This window comes from Vombatus ursinus, unplaced genomic scaffold (genome assembly GCF_900497805.2).
Source record: "Vombatus ursinus unplaced genomic scaffold, bare-nosed wombat genome assembly UNPS02000582.1, whole genome shotgun sequence".
Classification (NCBI taxonomy): Eukaryota; Metazoa; Chordata; class Mammalia; order Diprotodontia; family Vombatidae; genus Vombatus; species Vombatus ursinus.
The window spans coordinates 34010288-34036489 of record NW_020940360.1 but is presented as its reverse complement, the minus strand read 5'-3'; the positions used below and the strand labels follow the sequence as shown (position 1 = coordinate 34036489).

At 39.9% G+C, this 26202-nt stretch overlaps 1 protein-coding gene across 2 annotated transcripts in view; it reads left to right on the top strand.

The window, feature by feature from the left end:
* The first annotated feature begins 76 nt into the window (after positions 1-76).
* Positions 77-26202, top strand: part of RTN4IP1 (reticulon 4 interacting protein 1) — a 63682-nt gene continuing 37556 nt past the window's right edge. Inside the window, exons 1-4 of one of the 2 annotated variants that reach the window (XM_027855412.1) lie at positions 77-168; positions 10109-10260; positions 11351-11419; positions 12322-12446. In XM_027855412.1, the coding sequence (XP_027711213.1) occupies positions 10135-10260; positions 11351-11419; positions 12322-12446 (320 nt within the window). In that variant the 5' untranslated portion in view covers positions 77-168; positions 10109-10134. Of the gene's footprint in view, positions 169-683; positions 987-10108; positions 10261-11350; positions 11420-12321; positions 12447-26202 lie in introns of those variants that run through there. The other variant, XM_027855403.1, reaches the window with a different exon arrangement.

The following is a 26202-nucleotide window of genomic DNA, read 5'->3' as shown; positions in this document are numbered from 1 at the left end:
GTTGGTCCCCGGGCAATGATCCTCGCACGCCATTGGCTGCCGCCGCGCCGGCCGCTGCCTGGGTCATGCCGGGGTGTGAGGGGGCACTCGTGGAGACTAGGAAGCTTCAAATCCTCCCGGACCTTCCCGACCTCTGAGAGCTCAGACCCCGGCCTGGGCTGGGGACGGGTGGGTGCGCCTCTTGGGCAGCCTGCCGGGACCTCGGGGAGCCAGCGGGGCTGGGCAGGGGCCTTAGATTGTTAGGTTTATAGCGGGCTGGGTCTGCACGGGAGCTTTAGGGGGTAGGAGGCGCGGAGATACTGCTTTGCAGGGCAGGGAAGCAGGGAGAGTTATTATTATTATTATCGGATTTTTTTTTTTTGGAGGGAGAGATAAATTAGAAGAACGGGCAGAGCCCATTCGTTGTAGACTAAAGTTGGATTTTGACCCTTGACACGAACAAGAGTAAAAACAGAGTTGGTTATTGATTGATTATTCCGAAAAAAATTTTTTTTTTAGCCATCTCATATCCTAGGGTGTGTTCAGGTTACTTCCAATGCCCCCCTTTCCATTCTCAGTATTGACTTTTTAAAAGGCATTTTTTAGCCGAATGCGGCTGAAGTAAGGCAGGGTGTGTGAGGGGGGGAGGGGGGGGGGACACGACCCTGCTGGGGCTCGGGGTTCTTAGGCTTAGGTGGGGCTGGTGCGGGAGCCACGTGGGCGGTCAGTGCCGGGGATGGAGGTTCTGAGGATGCTCGTGCTGAGGAGGGCGGGCGGTCTCTGCCCGGGGAGATGCGGGACTCTGGCGAGACCTCCGCGGGTCCGAGACTTCAGCACCACGGCTTCCAGGAGCACTGTCATGCCGGCTTGGGTGATCGATAAATACGGGGCCAATGAAGTGCTCCGATTCACAAAGAACATGATGTTTCCTGTCATATACTATCCAAATGAAGTCATTATTAAGGTCCATGCTGCCAGTATAAACCCTATAGATGTTAACATGAGAAGTAAGTTTTTTTTTTCCTAAAACTGTTATTAATGTATTGAAGGGTTTTTTTTGGTGTGTCTTATAGAAAACTTGGGCAGAGATACAGATTGAGAACAGGTCAAATGTAAGCAAAACAAAACAAAAAAAAAACTCAAACATTTGATTTGAAGAATCCTTTAAATTTGCCCCTTCACAACCTTGTTGAAATTGGAACTTGTATAAAATACAATAAAGATTGTATTCTTTTAATGTAAATTTGATCAGTTTTTATGTTTGATAAAGTCATTTGAGTTCTATTTCTTCATAAATTATCAGTTGGGGGGGTTGTACTTGCTACCAAGTGTTCTCACATTTTGTAGTGAAAAGAATACTAGATTTTGAGTGGGACTTATGTCATTTAATTAGGTGCTTTCTCTGGGCCTCAGTTTCCTCGCTTGTAACATTAACGGGTTAGATTAGATGACCACAGAGGTCACGTTCTGTGAACATCTGTCGTGACCGTGAAGATTTAATGAGGCCAGCTTCAGGTCCTAGAGTTTCCATACTATAACATCATCTGGGCCTTAATTTCCTCATTTGCAAAATGAGGGGGTTGGACTAGAATACTCACAGAGGTCCCTTTTTTAGGGCCAGCTGTGGTGACCATGGAAATTTACTGAGGTCTGTGTCAGATCGTAGAGTTTTCTTGCTGTAATTACATCAGTTCAAGATTTTGAATTTTTATTATTTGCCAGTCATGTTCATTGCTAACAATTTATTTAGTGTACTGGAGAAACCAACAAAGTAAAGGCTAGGATTATTCTTGTGTCTTCAATTTAGTGGTACTTTGCCCAATTTCAACTCATTTACACTATTTGTTAATTTCCCATCTGTAAGTGGTATACTAGACTTGTGATTTCATCAGTACAGCAATGTCCCTGTGAGAAAACTCCTTCCAGCCGTGCAGATGAGCACCTTAACTGATTTGCCAGGATATTTGGCCTTGAAAGATTAAGTGCTATTACTAAGCAAGTACGTGCTAGACGTAACTTAAACCCACATAATTCTGACTCCAAGGCCAACCCTTTATCCACCACACCGCTCTTTTTCTTTGAGTGGGAAATAATGCCTTAATAATTATACCAGTGAACTATGTTTGCAAAAGTTGGCATTAGGTGAAAGTTTACAAGAAATATGGTTCACTAAAGTTTATCGGAATGTTGAACTGGTTTATTACTCTGAGTTGTTTTCACTTGGGAAAAATTGCTATGGGATTTTGCATCTTCAAATCTGTGGAGAACTTAGTTGTATCTTTGGCTATGATGTCAGAGAGCAAGTGACTTAAAATGCTCTAGTACATTAAGTATATTGAGGGGCATAGTTTGGACTCAGAGGACCTAGGTTTGAATCCCTTCTGTTAATTATTACCTATAAAATGGGGAAAATAAAACTTGATACCTATATCAGAGTTGTGAAGATCAAATTGGATGTAGTAGCTTTGTGAACTTTGAAGTGCCATATAAATGTCAACTATTTTCATCTAAGGAAATATAATTACAGCCATGTAAACTGCTGGGCCAGTTAGCCTCATATTTTTATAAGTAAGCTATTGAATGTTATTAACTTTGACTGCATGTTCTTTGTTGCTACTGTTTATAGTCTCATAAGCAGCCATTATAAACCCTCCACAATATATCCTTAATGATATATTCAGATTTTTTAGCTGTGTTTGAGGGACTAACCTTTCTGTATTTACCTATCAGTTACCAAATTAAGATTAATAATAAACTATACTCCAATAGGGGATTTATATATACATAAATTGAAACCTTATTACTTTGCTTTATTCATGCACCAACCAAAGTGGGAATGTGTTTCTGCAGCTTTTACCTTCTTTTCACAATGAGCCCTATTCTCCTTTTTTTTCCTGGAATGGTTTGACATTTGATTAGAGAAACAAGTAGAACATTCTCTACCTGTTCCTCCTTCCTTTGACTACTGGCTTTCAATGCTGGCATTGTTTGCTTTGTTATTCATTGTCCAGTTTGGCTACATAGACTTTGGAGCTTTTCTTTTTTAAAGGGTGAAAGAGCACTTCTAGAGTTTGGGGGGCCAAACACGTTTGGGAAAACATATATAGCTAGGCTTAGGGGAATGCAGGAATCCCTTTTAAAAATAAATTAAATGGCACGAAATAACAGTATGAAGTACTTTTGTGATTAAAGATGTAAATTTATCTATATGTAAGTGATAGATTGATACATATTTATCATTATTTTATTTTTGGGTAAGCTCCTTGAAAGTAGGAATCATGTCTTTCCTCTTTTCTGTAAATTTCTCATAATGCTTATGGTTCTCTTAGAGTAATTTTTTAGCCCAATAAGAAAACAGTGTGGTTGGAAAGAATTCTGGTCTGGGAGGCACGAGATAGATATGTGTTCTATTTCTGTCTGTGCCACTAATTTGCTTGCCTGACCTTGGACAAATCATTATATTTCTTTTGTCTCATAACATAAGGGTTAGCTTTTATGATCTCTAAGGTCTCATAATGGCTTGAGAATTTGTGATTCTAATAGTTAATAAACATTTATTGAGCACCTTCGAAGGGCCAAGCACTGTGCTTAGTGCTGGGGACACAAATAGGAAAAAAAGCAAGGTTCTGCCTTCAAGGAGTTTCCAGTCTAATGGGATGATACACACCAAAATGATGAAAAGGGGGCATCAGGGTGTGGGGAAAGGCAGCCTACCAGGTGGCATGGTGAAAAAGTCAGAAATCCCAGAATAGGCGAGCCAGGTGAGCTCTGAGGAGCTTTTCTGAGCCGGAGCCCCCTCCTCCAGAGGTTCAGAGGGGATGATGAGCTGGATGGAGAGCCGGGGCTGAAGGAACCCTGCGGGGTGATGAGGTTTTCCCAGCATTGAGCATCCTGGGCCAGGGTGGAAAAGTCAGAGAAGTCCCAGATTAGCGCAGACATGTGAGAAATGAGCAATTATTTAAAAACAGTTTATTTTTAACATTTAATACTTTCATAGTTTGTTTTAAAATAGTCATTTTAATTTTGATCCAGCGTCCCCATGGCAAAGTGGAAGGATTTGGAGTCAGAAAATCTTAGCTCTCCAGCTAGATGGGACCCCAGAAACCATTTAGTCCAAGTCTCTTGTCTTTTGTCGTTCAGTCTGACTCTTTGTGACCCCGTTTGAGGTTTTCTTGGCAAAAATACTGGAATGATTTGCCATTTCCTTCTCCAGCTCATTTTACAACTGAGGAAACTTAGGGTTAAGTGACTTGTCCGGGGTCACAACTCTAGTAAGTGTCTGGGGCCAGGTTTTAACTGTGGCAGAGGAATCTTTGGGCCTCCAGGCCCAGGGCTTTGTGCAATGTGGCGCCACCTAGAGGCCATAAGGGAATGTCAGAGGTAGGATTTTAACCTTGGTTCTCTTCACGAGCCGGTTCTTTTCAAGTATATAGATAGATCCCAGTTCTGCTTGCTTCTTAACTTGTGTGACCTCAGACAAGTTAGTTAAACTTTTCAGCTCAGTTTCCCCATCTGTAAGACTAGGGGCTTGGACTTTATATAAGATGTATACTTGCTTTAAATTCTCTGACTTTAAGCCCAAATTGTGAGTATTTTTACTCCTTTCTGGGATTTGTACCTTATCTTTTAAAGCTTTACATTCAGAACTTGTGCATTTCTGTTTTCTCCCCAGTGAAATTTACAAAACCAAATCAGTGGTCCATTGGCTGCTATTTAACAATCTAATAGAGAAGCAGATTTTGTTTTTATATGGTATTCATGAGACCAAATGACTTCTTTTGAGCTAGCAGTGATAGGGATTGACATTTCCAGGTTAGTCTGTCTTGTTGCTAACGTACTCCCTGCCTTACTCCCATTCCCGATCCATAGATTCTTGTAGGGATTGTACAAAGTAAGAAAGATTGTAGAAAAGTAAGGAAGTTGTCTAATCTGTTTTGAAAGGAAGACAGCAACTGATGGGCATAAAATGATAATCATGGAAAATACTAGAAGAATGGCAGCCTTAAAATCTAAACTGAATCGAAGCAACCAGTGTCAAACCAACATTTGTTTTGTATTAACCAAGCTATAAGGCTCCCAGTGCCATAAGGGTCATGCAAACATCAGGGCCACAGAACCTTTGTAATCTTTAGGACTGGCTTCCTCTGAATAGGTCTAGATAATAACTTAAGTCAGCCAGTCAAATCTACCCCCTTCATTTCACAGTATTTTGTGCCACACAACAAGTTTGTTATTTTCAGGTATCAACTATTTTGCTCTTGTGAGATTTTTTTTTTTAAACTGCAGATATATGTCAGTATATCAGAGATACTCATTTGACCCATCCTGTGGACCTAGTTAACTAGTTTGGCTGGATGGCATTTCATTTGGACCATTCTCAGAATAGCATATAGTGTATGGGAGAGAAAACTCATAGTTTCATATGAACTGAAATTCTGCTTTGGGGAATGCCTACTTCTGCTGCCTATGTCTCTGTTCAATGAATAGGCAGCATTTATCTATGTTTTTGTGGAGTTGGAAAAAAGAGAAGAAGCAGTGAAATATTTATACAGTGTTTTTATCGTTGCAAAAATGTATTACATACATTCTCCCTTGGTCATCACAATACTTTGTGAAGTTCGTCCAATTGATAGTGCTCATCTCCCCCAAGGCATTTTTGTAATTTTTTTTTTGTATTTTGTATATTTTGTATTTATCTCAGTCGTTTGTTTTCACCCCACATGTACCCCAAACCTCTTCCGCTTCAGGTGTAGAGACTCTTAGATTTTTGGCTGTTTTGTCTTGGAGGCTGCCATGATAACCTGCCACATTAAATGGACTCAATACTTGTAGAATTAAGTACTGTTGAGTTAAATTAAATTAGATAATGCAAGTATGTTACAGAAGGTAGGATTCAAACCCAGATCTTCTGACTCAAAGTCTAGGGCTCTTCCTAGTACACCATACTGTCTCATAAATATTGAATGCCAAAGTGGTAATGGTTATTTTATTTTGTTCACTGGCCACAGAATACACCTGAACACTAATAAAATGGCCTATTAGTATATGTTTTTTTGTTGTGAGAGAGAAAGGGGGATGAGAGGTGAGGGAAGAGTATGACTAGATCATAGAATCAAACAGACTCCAAATAATATATAGCTTGTATTTTAAAAATTATGTTGGCTTAGAACATTTTCCCATAGAAATAGTGTCATAAGTGGGAATTAGATTCCTATTTGAGCCTTTAAATTATATTAAATCCTTAATAAGGATGTATTGTAATCCTAATGGCATGATCCTGAGGGAAGTAGGCCTGTGAGGTACAGCAAAGAAGAAGAGAAAAAGAAATAGAAAATTTTGTCCTTTTTTCCCCCTTTCCTCCACCACTATGGACCCTTTCTAAAGCACTACCCTGGGCACAACTTTGAAAATAAGTGAAATTTGTCTTTGGCATCCTCCCACCTTAGTTTCTGTACCCTCCACATTGCCCTAAGTCTCATTGTGGTATCTCACCCAAACCTGTTTTAACCTCTAAAATTGCTCAGCTACCTCCTAGTCAAAAACTCCCTTCTGGTCAATGGGGCTTATCTCACCTAGAGGCCAGGGAGAAATCAATCTCAAATAAATTCAAAATAATGTATGCCTAATCTCAAACCCCACAACTTTCCCAGAGTAATTGGTGTTTTTAACAAGAAGATTCTTATTAATGAAGAAATCTCTGACTGGTGGCATTTCAGGCAGTTTATAAAAGTTGTTCAGACAATAAACATTTATTAAGTGCTTTCTATGTGCTAGGCACAGTGCTAAGCTTAAGGAATACAAAGAAAGGCAATAGAGAAGAGATATTTTGGGGCAGGAGCACAGCTAATTGATCTGGGGCAGAGCAACTCTTCCCCTCCCCCTCTCCTTTCCTTCTCCCCTCACCTGTTCTTGCTTTTCACAGCTTCTTTCTGTTCTCGACTTCTGAGTCCTCAAAGTTTTTTCATGAAGCAAACAGCAGTGAGTGTGGGGCCGCCATTTTAGGGGGGGAAGGAGAATTTGTAAGACAGGTGTTTATAAATGAGGATTGATTTCTATAGCTTTTTCATGTAGGAGTCACTTATTCACCAAATAATTATTAAGCATTCATGTGCCAGGCGCTATGCTAAGCACTGAGGATAGAAAGGCAAAAACAGCCCTGCTCTCAGAGAGCTCACATTTAAGGGGAGGAGAAGACAAGCCAACAACTATGTATATACAAGCTATATACAGGCTAAACTGGAAGCAATTTCAAGGAAGGTCATAGCACTGGAGGGGGGTAGGGAAAGGCCTCTTGCAGGAGGCAGGATTTGAGTGAGGAAAGTGGAGAGACCAGGAGACGAGTGAGGAGAAAGAACGTCCCAGGCATGAGGAGTCAACTCCCACCATGGCACAGAGTTGGCAGATGGAGTGTGGCATGCAAGGAGCAGCAAGAGGACCAGTGTTACTGGATTGTTGTTTGGAAAGGGGCCGTGTCCTGAAGGATGTTAAAAGCCAAGCACAGGATTTTGTATTTTATCCTGGAAATAATAGAGAGCTATGGAGTTTAGTGAGTAGAAGGCCTGAACTTTAGGAAGAAAACTGGCAACTGCAGCGGAGAGAAAATTGAGGTAAAGAGACCAACCAGAAGGCTGTTGTAATAGTCTAGGTGTGAGATTATGAGTGGTGACTGTGTCAGAGAAGAGAAGGAATCTTTCGTAAGAGATGTTATGAAGATATAAAGGTTAGGACTTGGCAAAAGATTGGATATATAGTTGATTGGTTGGAAAGAAAGTAGAAGATGTACTGACAAATTCAGATTCACTGAGGGGCATCTATTTGTTGGGAGAGAGATTGTCTGCAGGTGGTCATTTACCTGGAGCCTTTAAGAAGTGGCCTCTGAATCAGTGTGGTACTATGGAAATGGATTTGGAATCGGAAGACCCTGGGTTTAAATCCCCTTATTGCCTGTATGACCTGGGGAAGTCACTTTACCTCTGTGGGTCTCAGTTTCTTTATGCATAGAATGAGGTAGTTGGACTAAATGATGTCTAAAAATAATAATAGCTAACATTCATATAACACCTACTATGTGCCAGGCAATGTACCAAGCAGTTTACAGATAGTATCTCATTTGGTCCTCACAGCAACCTTGGAGGTAGGTGTTGTTATTATCCCTATTTTACAGATGAGGAAACTGAGGCAGACAGGTTAAGTGACTTGCCCAGTGTCATACAGCAAGTGTTGAGGCCAGATTTGAACTCAGGAAGAGGAGTCTTCCTGCCTCCAGGCCCAGTACTCTATCAGCTGTGCCACCTAGCTGACATTTAGGACAGGGTATTGGGTATAGACAAGATAATACAATTTTGCCTTGTTTATTGATTTGAGTTACTGTAAACTGTGTGGTTGGCCTGTTGAGAATAGGAGATAGCTCTATTTACTTTCTATTTTGACTCCTTAAAAGAAATGAAAAATGTGATTCTAAAGTAGTAGAAAGAAATAATTTATTATATAAGTACTAAGTAGTAAAAAGGAGAAATAATTTATTATATAAGTACTACACTTGGCCACATAGAAGGCAGTCAGTCTGGAATGTCAAGGGGGTCCATGAGGCATAACTGTGCATAGATTTCAGGCAGGTAGACATTGCATTAAAAGATGGAATGACCTGGATCAGGGAGGATTCAAATAGTGGTTAAGAGTCTTAACAGAGGGATAAGAGATCTGGATTGTGGAGGAGAGCCAGTACAGCCCTGGTTAGGGTGTTTATCTCTGAAGGCTTCAGCCAGATGGTGACCATCTTGGCCCCTAGTCTTCACAGTCAGGCTGCTTGGACTTTTGCCTCTGCTTTCTTCCCTTGAGCTTTAATCGGGGCTCTCCAGGCAGAATGGAAATTGACAAGTTGTTACTAAGATGGCCCAAGAGCTAAATTTGTAAGATTTTAATGAACAAGCACACTTAATATTTATACATCCGAAAGATCCCTTCTGAAGTTGTCACCTGGGGAGGTTATACACTTGTTCTGTCAATTCTATTGCTCATGATGTTTTAGAAGTTCCTTTTTTGGAATTGACCCTTAGAACTCGTTAATATTCCCAACTCCATTTTCTCTCCTGCTCCAAAAAAAATTCAGTTGTATTTGTTTATGACTATTAGCTTTTTTGGTTTGTTTAAAAATGATGTTATCCAGCTTGACTATCTCTGTTATATGCTAGATTTGGCCCTAAATATATCGGAGACATTTCTAAAAATGTAATCCATCCTCTGATAGCAATAATTAGCATTTATGTAGCATATTTAAGGTTTACAAAGTGTTTTAAATTGTGTCATTTGCATTTCACAATAACTAACAAGCATAGAGATGTGAGGCGGCTTGCTTATGGGGACATGGCTGATATGTGTCAGATGGAATTCAAATCCAAGGCTGTCCTTGACCTCACGCTCAATGTTTTTTTCAAAGGCAAAGATTTGTCACCATTGAAAATAATCAAAAGAATATGCCTTAGACACTAAAGTCATTTTCAAAAGGGAAGAACCAAAAGATGTTGCTTTGTAAGGTGACTACTTTGAATGGAACAATATTCATCTATATTTAGTATCCTTCCTTCTTTCCTCTCTTCCCTTCCTCCTTCCATCTTAAAACTGAGTCTTCTAATCTCTCCCAGGCTGGAGATGCAATGGCTTCTCATGACCTGGATCCTCTGTGATCAGCCTGAGCTTTGATATGTTCCGTTTCCAACCTGGGCCAATTTACTCCTCTTTAGGGAAGGGCCTAAGTGTTCCCCTCCCTCCTCCCTTCCCAGAAGTTCAGTATAAAACTAGTGTGGTCTTTATTTTGTCTTCTGAAGAGTCATTACTGAGTCGGGAGACTTGGATTCTGGTTCCAGCCCTGCCACAAGTTAGCTGGCTCACCTTGAACAAGCACTTTCACCCCTATGGGTCTTAGTTTTCCCTCTTCCATAAAACAAGGATCTAGGAACTGCAAAGTTATTTTTTGCTTTAAAGTTCCATGAATCCATTTTACTTCATCACACCTCAGGTACCCAAGGAAGCTAATGTTTATTTGTTTCTGTTTTATGCTTTTGCGGTTGTATTTAAATTTGTCTAGCCCTCTTCTTAAACAGGGGGAAAATTGATAAATCATGTTTTATAGGTGGGTATGGAGCAAGAGCTTTAAATATGAAGCGTGATCCACTGATTATGAAAGACCTTGGGCAAGAATTTCCTTTGACCCTGGGCCGGGATGTCTCTGGCGTGGTGATGGAATGTGGGCTTTCCGTCACCTATTTCAAACCTGGAGATCAGGTGATGTAACCCAATACTGCTCCTGCCTGTCACCTGCTTTACCTTTTTTTTTTATCTCTTGAAATTTCTTGTGGGTGACTTCATTCTAGAACTTAATCATCAGTGAGAGTGCCTGGTTGATGACCTTACTTTGTTCATGTTACTTCCTGACCTCTTTGGCTAGTGTTTCCCTGGGAGAATTTTAAAATTCTAAAATAATTTCATTCAGCAACATTCATGTGGACAATCTTTTGTACTAGGCATTCTTGGTGGTCTAGTACGGAGTATCCATTCACTTTAGGAATTAGGAAAGCTGGGTTCTCTTCCTGCCTTTGCCACGGACTGACCATGAGACCTTTGATCAGTCATGTAATTTCTTTAGACCTGCTTCCTCATCAATAAAATGAAAGGGTCAGATTACAAGAGCTCTTAAGTTCCTTTCAGCATAATGTTATCTGAAAGTTCAAGATAGGATTCTTGCCCTCTGGGGCAATAGTTTGATTTCTGGATTTTCTTAAATCCATACCTTTTTGGGGGAAGAAGGAGAGAATATCTGGGAGATATATTTATATATAAGAATTAACATTTGGGGCTATTAGTTTCTTGTAGGAGCTCTTAAATGATAATTCTTATCCAAGAAGTTTTCACTTTTAAAATTGCTAAAATTCTGGCATAGCAAATGGATGTAAATCCTCAGATTAATTGTTTCTTGTTTTTAGCACTACAGTTTCATTAGGAGTTTTCTTTTGCTAATGAATATTTCAGGCCAGCTGGGTTTTATTTGGTTTCAGCTTTTCTCAACTACTTTAGCACCATTCAGCCTGCTTACTTAATTTTTTTTTTTAAGTTCTTTGCAAGAACACAAATACAGTGGGATGTTCTGGCACCAGGCTGTGTGGTGAGGCTGTGCCCACTGAAGCATACTAAGTTGTAGATTGACTCCTACTTGAAAATCATTTTGATTATAGTATACATCAATGTACTGCTTATGGGTACTTTTGGAGAGGGTAGGCTATGTTTTGAGAAAGAGAAGCTCTCTTAGCTTCACTAGATCAGAATAGAAATTTATTTTAAAATATTTATGTTTATATATGGATTTTTTTTTTTTTAGGTGTGGGCAGCAGTTCCTCCATGGAAACAGGGCACTCTATCAGAGTTTGTCGTAGCCAGTGCAAATGAGGTAACTACATGAAGAAGTATGTCATGAAATCAGAGAGAGTAAACAGATGCTTGTTGGAAAGCGTTGGCTGGTTTCAGAGCCTGGTATATACTTTGGGGGCAGTCATCAGGAAGGAGGAGGAGACAAAATCAGAATTTTGTATCTGTAGACTCTCCTGACTTGTTAAGATGAGGATTTAGAATAGAGCTCAAGATGTTTCCCTGGTTTACATGAGAAACAGGACCCATGTTCTTGTTGTCTCATTCTTGAAAACCAGGAGGCTGAATATTTGAGCAGAGGGGAAAAGTCAGCCAGGGGAGGGGGGATGGTCCAGCAGGCTATCAGGTAGAGGAAGGGAAGAGGGAATCTTTTGTTTCTCACTTAAGTGAATGGTGCTTTGAGAGGGAATAAAGTAATCTTAGGTGGTCTGCCTAAACTCTCCACTGAACCTGGCTATCTATGAAGCAGATCCACTCATTTGGTTATAAGACTTAGGGATAATTTTGGAGGCTTTAGGCCATGGGCTTTGAAAGACTTCACTAAACCTTGAATGACAAAGACTATAGAATCATACGTGACAGTTTGAGCAGCTTTTGTAAAGACAAATGTAACCTGGAAAAGAGGAAAGAGCTTTGCTTTTGGTCTGGGAGGCCTTAAGTTCTTCCCTGACACATCTTGACCATGTCATTGACTTCTCAGAGCTCTAGGCACCTCTCTGAGACTGTAATTTCTAGAGAAGGTGCTGTCCTGCATTAATTAATAGAGGAAGTTCACTCGTCGGTCAACTCATGAGAATTCCCTTTATCAGTGAAATTATAGGTCTGGTTCCTCCTATCCCTACTTAAAAGCAAGCTTATTTAATTTATTTTGGTATGAACATGTAAGTAATTGCTTGTCCCTGACATTTTTATCTTCAAATATAGGTGTCTCATAAGCCCAAGTCTCTCACTCACACTGAAGCTGCTTCCTTGCCCTATGTTGCTCTCACAGCCTGGTCTGCCCTGAGCAAGGTTGGTGGGCTGAATGACAAGAACTGTAGTGGAAAACGGTAGGAACCCAGACATATTCTTGGCTTTGCATTCCACCCCACCCCATCCCACCCCCACCCCCTTCCCCCAGCAAATATTTCAGAAGCATCATTCACATTAGAGATCAGCTATTGACTTATGCAGAGTGGGTCCATTGACATCTGGAACATTTGCAAGCAGGCTCCAACTTAAAAATGTACTGTTCTAAAAGACATATTTCTGAGTTGTCTTTTTGAAAGTAACAGATATTTTCCCATAGATGTGTGTATTATACAAAAGTCCTGCCCTGTTCATTAGCCTCTTTGTGTTGTAGATGAGGATCTGGATTCTTCAGATATTAGGCCAATACAGGACTGATTTCTGTTGAGGTCAATACCATCCTTCCAATCACCTGAGTTTCCCTCATCACACATATCCAGTTAGTTGCCAGATCTTGGAATTTCTACCTCCATAACATCTCTCAAAATCTGTTTTTGCTATTCACAGCTATTGTTCTCATCTTGTCTTTGTGTTCCTAGTGCCTGACTCATAATAAGCACTAAATGCTTGTTGATTCATTGATTGAAAGTTTACAAAGGATTTTCCTAGCCAAAACCCTGTGAGTTCAGTTGTATATTATTATCCCTATTTTGCCACTGAGAAAACTGAAGCTAAGTGACGCATCTCTGGTTCTATAACTTCTAAGTAGCAGAGCTAGGTTTTTTGACTTTAAGTCAAGTATTTTGTCCTTCTCTACCGTGTAGCTGAAACCTCTGGCAGGTTCTACCACGCTGAAAAGGTTTCAATTCTAAGCCTGACTTTGGTCTGGATATCTGTTGTCTGATGACTGAGATTGAGAAGGCTCATCACCAGAAGCTTGACTCCTCAGTTGGAAATATTTTAGAGCTCAGCAGCTCTTGGAACCAGCCTGCTGTGGCATGAAGAGGTGGTGAACTGCATGGCTTGAGGGAGTGCTCCGCCCCTCAGGGGGGCCCCCCCCCCGCCCACAAGTCTCAGATCTTTTGTTTTATTTTTATTAACAGAGATAGTAACAAAAACAAAGAATCATGGAAATGTACAGAGTGAGGAATAAATCTTATATACCTGCTAATTATAATTAGTTGTTTTATAACTAAGTAGAAACAAATGCATTTTGCTCCAGCACTTAACCACCATTCCTGGCACATAGTTGGCAGCCCCTTTCTAGGTTCTGTGTGAAGTTCCACAGCCTTTGACAGAGTTGTAGTCAGTTCTTCTGGTTCTGCTGATCTCATTACCTAATATTAGCCCTTTCCATTTTTTTGTACGCTTCATATTTTCTGACTCAAATATAGCACCATAATATCATGTTACATTAACAGACCGTAATAAAAACTTATTCTACTGTTAGACATATAGGTTGTTTCTAATATATTTTGCCATTACAAATAGAACAGCTAACAGTATTTGAGTACCAATAGGTCCTTTTTAGACTATTTGTCTGATAATTCAGAAGGTGCGATCAGTTCTACAACATTGTATCTTGCCATATTGCCTTCCAAAATATTTACACCACTGAAAAATTTTACCAGTAACATACAGTTGATCTGTATTATTAGTGAATTCTGTATTTGTGAATTTGTCTGTTTGCTAAAAAATTTTTTGTGACCTCCAAATCAGTACTTGTGGTGCTTTTGGAGTCATTTGTGGACATGTGCAGTGGCAAAAAAAAAACAATCCAATGCCCACATTCCCAGCTGAGGTTGAACAAAGCGGCTCCATGCCTTCTTGTTTCTGCTGTCCTACTGTAAACAATATGAAGGCATTTTTCATCAGTATGAAGGCATTTTTTGCAGTCTGTTTAGTGCCATGTTTTTCACATTTTTTGTGCTTTTTGTTGCTGATTTTGCTGTTTAAAATGGCCCTCAAGTATAGTGCTGAAGTGCTGCCTAGTGTTCCTAAGCACAAGAAAGCTGTGGTGTACCTTATGGAGAAAATACATGTGTTAGATAAGCTTCATTCAGGCATGAGTTACAATACTGTTGGCAATGAGTTCAGTGCTGAATCAACAATACGGTACATCCAGAAAAAGGAAGAGGAGATTCTGTGAGCCATATGGAAGCCTCTCTGCAAAGTGCTAAAGTTAAGTACTGTGGCCAGAGGCTCACAGAAGCCTAACCTGGTATTTTCCCCAGGAGCACTGCTTCATTGTTTGCTGATTCAGTGTTTGTGGTGACTTTATAGCACATAACTACCATGAATGATGAGAGTTGACTGGATTAGAGTGCCTAGTTTCCCCACAGTCCTGCCAGTGTTGGATTTTTTTTTTTTTAAATTTAAGTTTTAATTTTTTGGCTAAATTTTGCCATTCTAGAAAGCGAAATCACAGGTTTTTTGAAGTACACTATTGTATTGCAGTATTACTGTGGGAACTAAATAACCGTTGTGTCCAGTGTTTCTGCGATAAAATACATTTAAAGATGTACTTTGGGACATACCAAGAATACATCCTCCATGCATCCCTTCTCCCCTTTGTCTATAGCCCTGACATCCTTCCTCTGGCCTAGAAGTAGGAATGGCTTGGGGCAGGGGCAGGTGCTTCACCAGGTTGGGGAGCTAGTGCTAGCAGGAAAAGGGTAATAAGGGCAGTGAAAAATGTTTAAAAAGTGAGGAGTGAGAAATAGCATGGGGCTGGGACTCCTGTCACTGTAAACCTTGGAGACATTTTTCCACACCATTTATTTTTTTCCTGAGAGTCCCAGGGATTGGCTTGTCAGTTTCTCTTCCCTCTTCTACCACCTATTGTTTTCAACATGATTTCATAGCAATCAGGATTTTAGAACAGAAGGGGAGCCCAGCATTAGACCTGTTGTCTAATGTCTTCATTTTGTTGATGAGGAAAACTTAAGCTTAGAGAGTTTGTTAATAAGAATTATAATCTGTGATTTTATCTCCTAAAAAATCCCTGAAGTGGAAACTCCCTCCATTAATGCAAAGCAAAACCCATCTCTGACTTAATAAAAGTCTTAGGGATTTGTGCCTGAACCATCTAGAGGTTAAAAGCTGGATTTGAAGCCAGATCTTCATGACTTTCAGCCTGGCACGGTATTCATTTATTACACTACGTTGCCTCTGTAATAATGGTAGTAGATCCTTTTTATATAACACTAACATTTACAAAGCAGTTTCCTCATGACAACCCTGGGTGGTAGATGGGACAAATAGTAGCTTCCCTTGTAAAGGAGGAGGAATCTTAGGTACACAGAAGCGGCATTGAAAGCAACATGACTGGTTTCTTTCCTTATGTGACTCACCATGGAACACAACACACTTCTCAAACTTCTCTCCTTTCTTCCTGTCCTCAAGCAAGCATGCATCCCTTGTGATGTTTTCTCAGTGTTGTTATTTTTAGTAGTAAAAATTAGAAACTGGTTGAGGTATCCCTACAATATGTTCCTTTTTTTTCTCTTCGATACTCTTGGGAAAGACAAGAACTCACATAAGTGATAATAGTAGGTCTTTGGATATTCAAAGGACTGAAGAAAAATTGCTTTATATTTCAGAGAAGCACCTGCTTTATAATTTCTTCACAGTATCAGGATAGCCCCTCTGCAAGGCAAGAGGAACTGGGACGTGCTGAGGCTGCGGCTGCTAGAGTAACAGCAAAAGTTGTGAAGAGAGATAGCAGGAGCTTTGGGAAGTCATCAGCCCTCCTCCATGGTGCCCCCTGCTTCAGATACCTGCCGAGGGGAAGAGGGAAGGAAAATGAAAGGCATGGTGGGGTAAAAGACAGGCCTGGGTTCAAATCCTACTTCAGACCACAAATAGTGGTGTGACTTAACCTGTCCAAATGTCAGTCTCTGGTGCTGTACTGGATGGCCTCCAAGAGCCCTTCTGGCCCTAAGTCCCTGACACTGAAATTCCACAAAGGAAGAGGAATTGTAGCAGCTGCCTAACTGGGATGACATTTGGGGCCATTTTTGCATATAAGGGACACATGGACAACATCACATGCATATGATTTCCTAAAGGCTTGATTTCTTTTGAGTTTGGGGAGGTGGGAAGGGACTTTCTCTAGAGAAAGTTCCTCTACCATCCCAGTCTTATTCACTGTGCAACTATCTGCCTGCATCAGATTATCTTAGAGTTTTCTTTCATGAAAACCTCAGCAAAAGGTGCTAACAGAGTGACTTTAAATATTTGTTTTTATTTATTAAAACTTATGTTATTCATTTTTTATTTATATTTTGACTCAAAAAAAAAAAAAAGTTCAGTGCCTGATTTTCATTAGACTGTTTTGAGGCCTGAACTGATCTCTGAGATCCCTTCTAGCTCAAATATTCTACGAAATGACATCTTGCAAACATTTAGTGAAATTTGTAGGTCTTCTATTGTGACTTACTTAATCCAGAAGGTATTAAACCTATTTGCTGTGTTCTCCCCTACATCCTGTCCTCCCAAACAAACAAATGAACAAAACAACAAAGAAAAGCTAGACCTCTGCACTGTGGTTAGTGAATAGCACTGATGGAGTTCACCATGATAGATGAGGTAGGTTTTTCAGTCTCTCCAGGCGCACTTTGGAGTTGGATTAGACAAACAATTAGGGAAAAAGACCTTGTCCTTCTTTCCTCCAATTCCATGTGTGTTCATGTAGAATTTTAGAACGTCTTAGACACAACTATCTCATGTATGTGGTGTTTTAGACACAATACATATGGGGCTAGGAGGCTCTTCACTTGTTTCCAGTCTAAACTCTGTTAATAGTAATAACTTATATTTCACCAGTGCTTCCCAAGGGCTTTCTGTGTAAAGTACATCATCACTGTGAGGCAATCCATGCAAGTATAGTTACCTCCATTTTACAGCTGAAGAAACAGGCTTGGAGTGGTTAAGTGAATTTTCCCAAGGTCATATAAGTATTAAATGTCAGAACTGGGATTTGAACCTAGTTCTCCCCTGACTTCCAAGTCCAGTGCTCTTTGCATCACACTATACTCCTTAATAATTAGCTGTGTGACTTTAGGCAAATTAGTTATCCTATATTTAGGGTTTCTTCAACAGATGCGAGAGGCATTGTGGAAAAAAAAAAACAACACAAACCAATGTACTTTTTATTAAGACAAAGCTTTCTAGATTAACAATGGAGTTCATTTCTCTCTTCCCCCTAGTCCCTTGCCTTTATTAAAATGGTTATATGTAAGACCTGAGCGTCAGTGAGTTGGAGGAAAAATTTAATCTCTTGGTTCTGATGATATCATAAAATATGTCATTTTTGTCCTCACCTTTTGATATCCCCAGAAACCCTCAAGTGAAATCACTTTTTAATATCAGACAGCAGCCCATCCATTATTCTTCCTGATTTATTCAGTAGGAATACATAGATAACATGTGGTTTTCAGTATTAATAAGATTTTTTAATAAGTTTCCACACCTAAATTTTCTTCTTAAATATGGGGGAAATCTGATAGCAATTTGTTTATGTATTGGTTATGTCATAAAGCACTTGAGTTTTTCTTGTCTTTTCTAAAATTTTTCTCTTGGTAGGAAAGCTATACCTTGTCTTTGCCTGCTGGAAGCACTAGAGATTGGCTCCTTCATATTCCAAGATAGAAATTTAATTTTCTTACTTTAAACCCTTGAAAGTAAATATAGTGGGGGCAGCTAGGTGGCACAGTAGATAGAGCTCTGGCCTTATAGTCAGGAGGACCTGAGTTCAAATGGGACCTCAGACACATGACACTAGCTGTGTAACCCTGGGTAAGTCCCTTGACCCTGATTGCCCCCACCCAAAAAAGACGAAGAAATAAATAAATATATTGAATTTATAGAATTTTCATATATCCATTCCTAAGAACAGGCCATATGACACCGTAAAAATCTGAGCTAGGCTCAAGTAAGAATCATGGATGATTCTGTTGCTGTGCTCAGGGCCCTGGCTAAAAGGCAACACTTTTATTTGGTATGCAAGGATTTTCTACTGGCCAGAATGTGTTCAGTCTTTTTAGATTTTTTACCCCAATACAACATAGCTTATCAGGCACTTTTAAAAAAGAATTATTCCTCTCATTTGATTTTAGGATTAAGTTAGACCATTTATAAATCATTTATGACTTCCCTGCAGTTTGTTTCCTTTCATCTATTTTTATGCTGAGAGATGGACTAGAAACACAGGAGTAGACTTTTCTAGCTTTCTCCCTATTTCTGAGAGTTTCTTTGTTTCTGTGGTTGGTTTAGCTGCAAGTCTTGGGGCCTCTTTTGTTACTGAGCTTTACAAAAGCCTTTAGGATTTAGTAGATTGGCATGCGTGCCAAAAAATGTATTCATGACAGAATATAAAATTATTTTGTGGCTTTCATGTACTGGTAGAGTGGCTGGGGAAAATCATGAAGGTGAAACATGTCTCTTTTAAAGAGACTTGAGAACATACGTGTGGGCTCAGCTGTATCAAAGAATGCCAGCTTCTTTCCACAGACTCAAAGCTGAAGGGGACCTCAGAGATCCTCCAGTGCAACTTCCCCTTCTGGTGGGAGGGGAGTCTCTTTGTTTTTGTTATTTTCTTTTATTTGAAGGTGATTTATTGATGCTCTTTGTTTTTACGTACCAGTCACTTTCAGATATAAATCAGTAAGCTTTTATTAAATACCTACTATGGGTCAGATGGTGAGGATAGGGACGGTGACTCGGCAACGTCCACATAAGGAAACTTAACTAGGGGTTGCAGTGGATAGAGCGCTGAACCCGGAGTCACGGGACGCTAGAGTTCAAATCCAACCTCAGAGACTTACCAGGTTTGTGACCCTGGGCAAGTCACTTAACCTCTGCTCACCTCAATTTCCTCGTCTGTAAAATGGGGTTAATAATGACATCTGCATCTCAGGGTTGTTGTGAGAATCAAATGAGATAATGGTTGTAAAGTGGTTAATGCTGTGCCTGGCACATAGTAAGTGCTGTGTAAATGTTGGCTATTATTTTTAGCTATTATTACCAATGGAGGCAGGCACCTTCTCTGCACATTGAGTCCTAAAGAGTTAATTAGAGCACTGAAGATTTAAATGGTTTGCCTGGGGTCTCAGTAGCCAGTGTAAGTCAAAGGTAAGACTTGAACCTAGGTCTTTTGGCTTTGGAGCCAGCTCTTTAACCATTATTCCATGCTGCTTCTGAGGATACAAATGCAAAAATGAGGTAATCACTGCCTTTAAGCAAATTATATTCTACTGGGTATCACTTATTCCCCCCCCAAAAAAAAACACTCAGCAAAACCAACTAATAGTTACTGAGTCTCTGTGACTGTGTAAACAACATTTGTTCCCCAAAGTCATCAACCTCTGCTCAGAGTGCTTCCTCATCTCTCCTCCAGGGCTAAGGTTGGCCAGGATCTTTACTCAGTGTTGAGCTTCAGTTTAGTGGCCTTTTCATTTATATTACATTGTTTTCATGTATCTAGCATTCTTTGGGATCTGCTTACTTTATTCTGTACCAATTCATACACTCTCCTCAATTTATAGATGAGAAAACTGGCTCGGAGCGATTAAATGACTGCCAAGGGTGACACACAGCAAGTTAAGTGTTGGAACTGAGATAGAAGTGAGGTCTCCTGACTCCAGTGTTCTTTCTGTTATGCCCTGTTGACTCCCCCTCATCACATTTGGCATAATGTTCTAGCACCGTGCAAAGGCTTGAGGTTTCAGAAATCGAATTCCTAATCTCCTGCTGACTCATTGTGTATGCCCATGTTTCTCTCTTAGCAAAATGGTTAAGATGATGATGTGTCTCTTAGGGTTGCAAGTAACAATGAATAAATAATCACGAAGCACTTAGGGAATAAGGGGCACGTAAGGGCTAAATAACAGGTGAAATCTGAATGGAAAAGAAACTAAAATTGATTTAGTATCTAAAGTATAGCCAGAGAGAAAGGAAAAAAAAATCAGGTAGAAATGAAAGAGCAGTCCAAAGATAAATTCAGACTTTGGTCTCACTCCATTTTTCATTTCACATAGATCTTTCATTAGTTTATTAAATCATAGAATGTTAAATCACCTAATCTAGCCGTATTATTTTATAGAGAACGAAACTTAGGCCCAGAAAGGTCAAGGGACTTGTTTAGCACCACACAGTGAGTTAAGTGTCAGACCCAGGGTTAAATCCTCCCCCTTTCCACAGCTCTGTTGATGGATGTATTTCCTCATTTTGCTGATGTAGATAATCCTTTGCTGATGCAGATCACAGCCCGTCCATGTTTCTGTCTTTCTATAAATTCTCCTTGGAGGATTCACAGAATGAATGTCTTAGTGGCCTTCTTCCACTTCTTTTAATGACTCAGGAGTACCACACTAGCACCTGAACTGTTGATTCCTGAGCTTTCACTAGTGTTGTATGATCAATGACCTTTCTTCGTTCATCCATGTCATCCATAATGTCTTTTACACTACTTCTAAGGTATATACGTCGTCATCAGTAATATCCTTTTGGCTACTATGCACCTTTCCATTGCTTTTGGCAATGGAATCTTTGGCAGTGATCTTTCAAGGTCATGGTGTTCCAGTGAGTTACAACCACATAGCATCACTGGGATAATGTTGATGTTAAAGAGATGGCTTTTACATTATGGGATCATTGTAAAGTGCTGTGTAATTTGCCAAATGTTGCATAGCCCAGTGACTTCCTATTCAACTCTGGGCCCAGCTCATTGCCTATTTACAGTGTCTGATTTGACTATATAGATGAATCAGTAGATGGATGTGTGTGAATGGATGAATATACAAAAAATCTCCAATTTTCTTAGTGTGAGGATTTTCTGGTGTGAAAGCTAGCTCCATTCATGTAGATTGAGACTTCTTTGTAACTTAGTAGAGCTGTGCACACACATCATATATACATGTATGTATAGACTGTATGCCATACAAAATTGATTGAAAATATATATAATATATATACACAAATATATGTGCAATGTGTATATTTATATACTATATATATTTTTTACAAAGTAGAATGTCTTATATGACAGATTTGTCATAGTGTGGGCAATATGTTTTTTAATTTACTTTCTTTTTCTAGTAAGAGAGTAAGACCAGTCTTTTTGATGCTGCTCTTGATTTCACCAAAGAGGCTTTGTTGTGTTTTGGAGCTCAGTACAATTAGGGCAGTATAATCTGTAAGTGGCATAATTTGGATATAGTGGCAAGTCATTGCTGTTGGAGAGCTTTGGGAGGCGTACAGCAGAGCTAGAAAAAGGGATGTGTCCTGATTTTCAGAACAGAGAAGAGGGTCAAATCTGTCAGTTATAAGCCAGTGAACTTTTACTTCAATTCCTGGCAGATTCTTATAATGTGTTATTAAAGGCGTGACTGGTGAACCCGTAAAAAAGGAATCCGTGATCACAAAGAGCCAGTGTGGCTTCATCAAGAACAGGTCCTGCCAGACTAATCTGATTTCCTTTTTGTCAGGATCATGAGACAAAGAGATTAAGGGAATGCTTTAGATACAGTTTCCTTTATTTGGCCCAAAGCGTTTGACCAAGTCTCATGCTACTCTTGTGGAAAAAATGGAGTGATGTGAAGTAGAAACCAATACAGTTATAGTGGTTTCCCTCCCAGTAGAGGTCTTCATGTAAAGACTGTGCAGCCACTGACATAGGTTATAGAGAGAATGCCTATTCAGGTACAGGTGGTACTAAATAGCTTCTGAGGGTTCCTTCCAGCTCCAAGCTTCTGAAAACCTTGACATCAATAGCACTTAGCACAAGGCCTGGCACATAGTAAGTGCATAATAAATGCCTGTTGGGTGATCAGTTGAATAGGGAATTTTTTGTGTGGTCTCTGTGTAAGACATCTTCTAGAACAGAAGTGTCAAACAACGCTCCTGAGTTGCAGCCTGAACCAGATTAAAATGTAATTGAGAAATATTTAACAAAATAAATGAAAATGTAATAAAATATAGAGAATATTAATATGTAGTTTTCTAAGTTAACATGCAGCTCATGGGGATTCCTATGTGTGGTTTATGGCTCCCATTTCTAGGTGTTTGACACTACTGTTCTAGAAGACTTCAGGTGAATATGTCTTCTTTTTCTATCTCAGTGCCCAACTGGTAGTCTATAGTTGAGGATTGGTGTAGTGCATGTGATAACAGGGCAGGGGAGTCATGGGACTCTGTGGTGTCAGCCACAGAGGTGTGTGTAAAGAGGAGACCAGGACCAGAGCAGGGAGAACGGAAGGAAGCATAGGGAGATAGAGAGGGATTAGAGATTGTGGTGAGCATGAAGACTGGGTTTAGGAGCAATAAAACAAAAAGGAAGATGACAAGAAAGGAAATTGTTGCCTGACAGGAAGCTTCTAAGTATAGAATCATGGAGGTGCCATAGTTTTGAGTAATGGTGAATCACCATCCTTCTGGATAGCTAGGTGGTGTAGTAAAGAGTATTGGTCTTGGAATCAGACTGGAGTTCAAATCTTGTTACAGCTGCTTTCTAGCTATGTGACCCTGGGAAAGTCATTTAATTGCCCTCAACTTCAGTTTCCTCATCTACAAAATGGAAATAAGAGCAGAGTTGTCGTGAGGAGCAAATGAGTAAATACACGTAAAGCTCTTTGCAGACCTTAAATCACCCCTTAGATTTTAGTACTATTTTTGGAGTTGAAAAGGTTATTGAAATGGGATGTCAGGCATATCTATCGATCTATCTCTCTATCTCCCTGTCTATGTTACATATATATTTCTGTATCTTTGTATCTATGTCTGTGTCTATATATCTCTATATCTTTATGTCTTTCTATATATCTTTGTCTTTCTTTCTGCATATATCTATATCTAAATATCTTTATGTTTATCTATGTATCTATATATCTATATCTTTATAACTATATCTGTCTGTGTCTCTATATATAGCTATATCTTTGTCTATATAGAATATATCTTTGTCTGTCTGTATCTATGTATCTTTATATTTATCTCTCTGTGACTGTATTTATCTCCATATCTTTATATCTACATCTATATCCATCTCTGTTTATATCTATATCTGTTTTTCTATCTGTGTCTATATATATCTTTATATTTATATCTGTGTGTGTGTGTGTATATTTTTTTTTTCTTTCTCTTTCTCTATCTATTAAAGACCTAAAGTTCAAGTCAGGGATTGTGGTAGAGAACAGGGTGGTGAACTCGGTTCTGAATTCTTTGCACAAGCAGGAAGAGTGACCTGAAAGCTGGCACATCAGAGCAACAAGGATCCAGACCAGGTAATAGATATAGATGGAGTACAATGCAGTCCAGTGGAAAGAATGCTGCATGTGGAATCGAAAGACCCAAGTTTAAATCCTGCCTCTGTCACCGGTGTGATCTTGGGGAAGTGACTTAATCTCTGTGAGTCTCAGTTTCCTTATCTATAAAATGAAGGGGTCAGACTAGATGGCCTCTCAGGTCCTTTTCTACCCCCTAAATCTACAGGTGTCTCTCTCCCCCACTTACGCGCCCTCTCACCACACACTTCCCACCCTTAATTCCATGTAGACGCCTTCTCTGTTCCCACAGTCTTCAGTATAAAAAAATCCATCTTGCCTCCATTAAAGTGCTCAGATTCCTTAAGAGTCTGGCCCGCTTGTCAGTACAAGCATAATGGAGCATAACACATGCACTCAGTGGCCATGTCCAAGAACAACTCTCTTTCTACACCTGGTATCTCTCCCCTTTCTGTGAGGAGGTAGGGAATGTGGTTCATTATAGGTCCTTTGGAGACATGGTTGGTCATTGTATTGATTAGAGTTAGTTTTTTTTGACAATGTTGTTTTTCTTGACAATCTTGCCATTCTTGTATAAATTGTTCTAGTTCTGATGGACTGATCCAAAGGGGACTCCAAATTATCTCATTTATTTTCATTGGAAACGAAAGGAGAAAACCTTCACTTGCTGTTGCTACTCCCCCAAGCTATGGTTCTGTCACTCTGTTCCCTGAGTTGCTAAACCCCTAGGAAGAATAGTTTACACCCACTACCTCTACTTCCTATAATACAGCTTCCAACTCCATCACACTATTGAAACTGTTCTCCCAGAGGTTACCAACTAACTTGCCAGCTGCATTGCTAAATCTGAGGGTCTTTTCTCATTCATCATCCTCCTGAACTTCCTGTAGTTTTTGTTCCAGCTGGCCACCCCATCTCTATCCTAGTCTCTCCTCCTTTGGCTTCCATGTCATAGTCCTATGAAGGTTTTCTTCCTACCTCTGTAACAATTCATTTCTAGTCGCTAGTTAGCTGAACTGGAGCTGCCATTGTCTCAGTGGCCTCTCATCTATTTATCCTGGCAGTTTGGTATTCACTTTGATTGGTTGTAACCATTCAGTGCTATGACTATACAGCTGATTCTGAATCCAATAGGTAATTTCATTTCCAATGATGTTGCATGGTGCTCATCACTTCCAGTGTATGTACCACAACAAAGTGCCCTTCATGTAATATACAAGGGCTTCATAAATATCTGTTGGATGAATTATGGTTTGAATACACTCTCCCAGCTGTAACAAGATTTGAACTCCAGTCTGATTCAAAGACCAATACTCTTCACTACACCACCTAGCTATCCAGAAGGATGGTGATTCACCATTTATATTCTGCCAGTGAACACCCATCTGAAGGGATCTTTTGGGAACTATCAGCAGTCTTTTCTGTCTCTCTCAAAAGAGCATGGAGGCTCCAGCATTAGTAATTATCCCAACCCACTGTGTAGTGTGGGAGTTCAGAATCATGAAAGGACCACCTTCCTTCTGGCACTGGAATTCATTTAGCCATGCCATTTGTTTTGTTTGCAAAACAAGTACTTTAGCCCTGATCTTTTTACTTTTTTTGTTTGTTTGTTTAAATATATGTTCTGAATGACCTCCACAGCCTGGAGCTTCCAGGACCTTGAGAGAAAGCATATCCCCTAGGTTAGCCATAAACAGACCCATTGTGCACTTTGGGGCGCCATCAGGTGGCTGCATTGTGAACTGAAGCCTCCACATAAGAGCTCAGGCTTTGCTGAGCGTCCCCTTGAGAGACTGGAGGAGCAGCCCCCAAATGGAAATGACCCCCAGGGTGCTTGAGGCCTTCTCTCTTTGAGCACTCCAGACAAGACTGGGAGATAGGCTCTTCAGGTTGGGGAAGGTAACATGTCCTTGCTGTAGCAGCCACGTCCCTATTATGGTCAGTTCCCAAATCTAGATTCTTCTACTTTGGGTAGAGGGCCAGGGGAAAGGATGATGCAAGTTTGGTTTCACGGAGTCTAGATGGGAACACTGGGAGGGAGGTCCTTTGACCAGGATCTGGTTTGTCCTTTTTCATTTGGAGGAGAATGAGAATGTAGTCTGGAAAAGCAGATCTCATCAGAAAGGGAATTCGGCCCAGTTATCTCCAAGGTTCTTTCCAGTCCTAAAATTCTATGATTCCATGGATTTTAATGACAGGCAAGATTATGGATAGTAATAGAACTAAAGCTAACTTGATCAAGAGTTTCCCTGGAAGTCAGATGATTTCTTTCTTTTTTTCTTTCCTTTTTTTTTTTTAAACTTTCATTGCTTTTTTTGTTTACCCGTCATCTCCTTTCCTGTATTCATCAAGACTTCCTTACAACAAAGATTAACAAACAAAACCAAAAAAACCCAAGACATTTTCTGTGCCTACTGACAGCATGTGCACTCATCATCCGTCACTTTCTTTCCAACCCCTTCCTCCCACCTCACCCTCCCAAAAACCCCACGTATACACAAAAGTACAAAGGTGCATTTTCTCATCTCTTCTCCAAGGCTAAGCTTGGTCATTATAATTCTGTAATGTTCAGAGT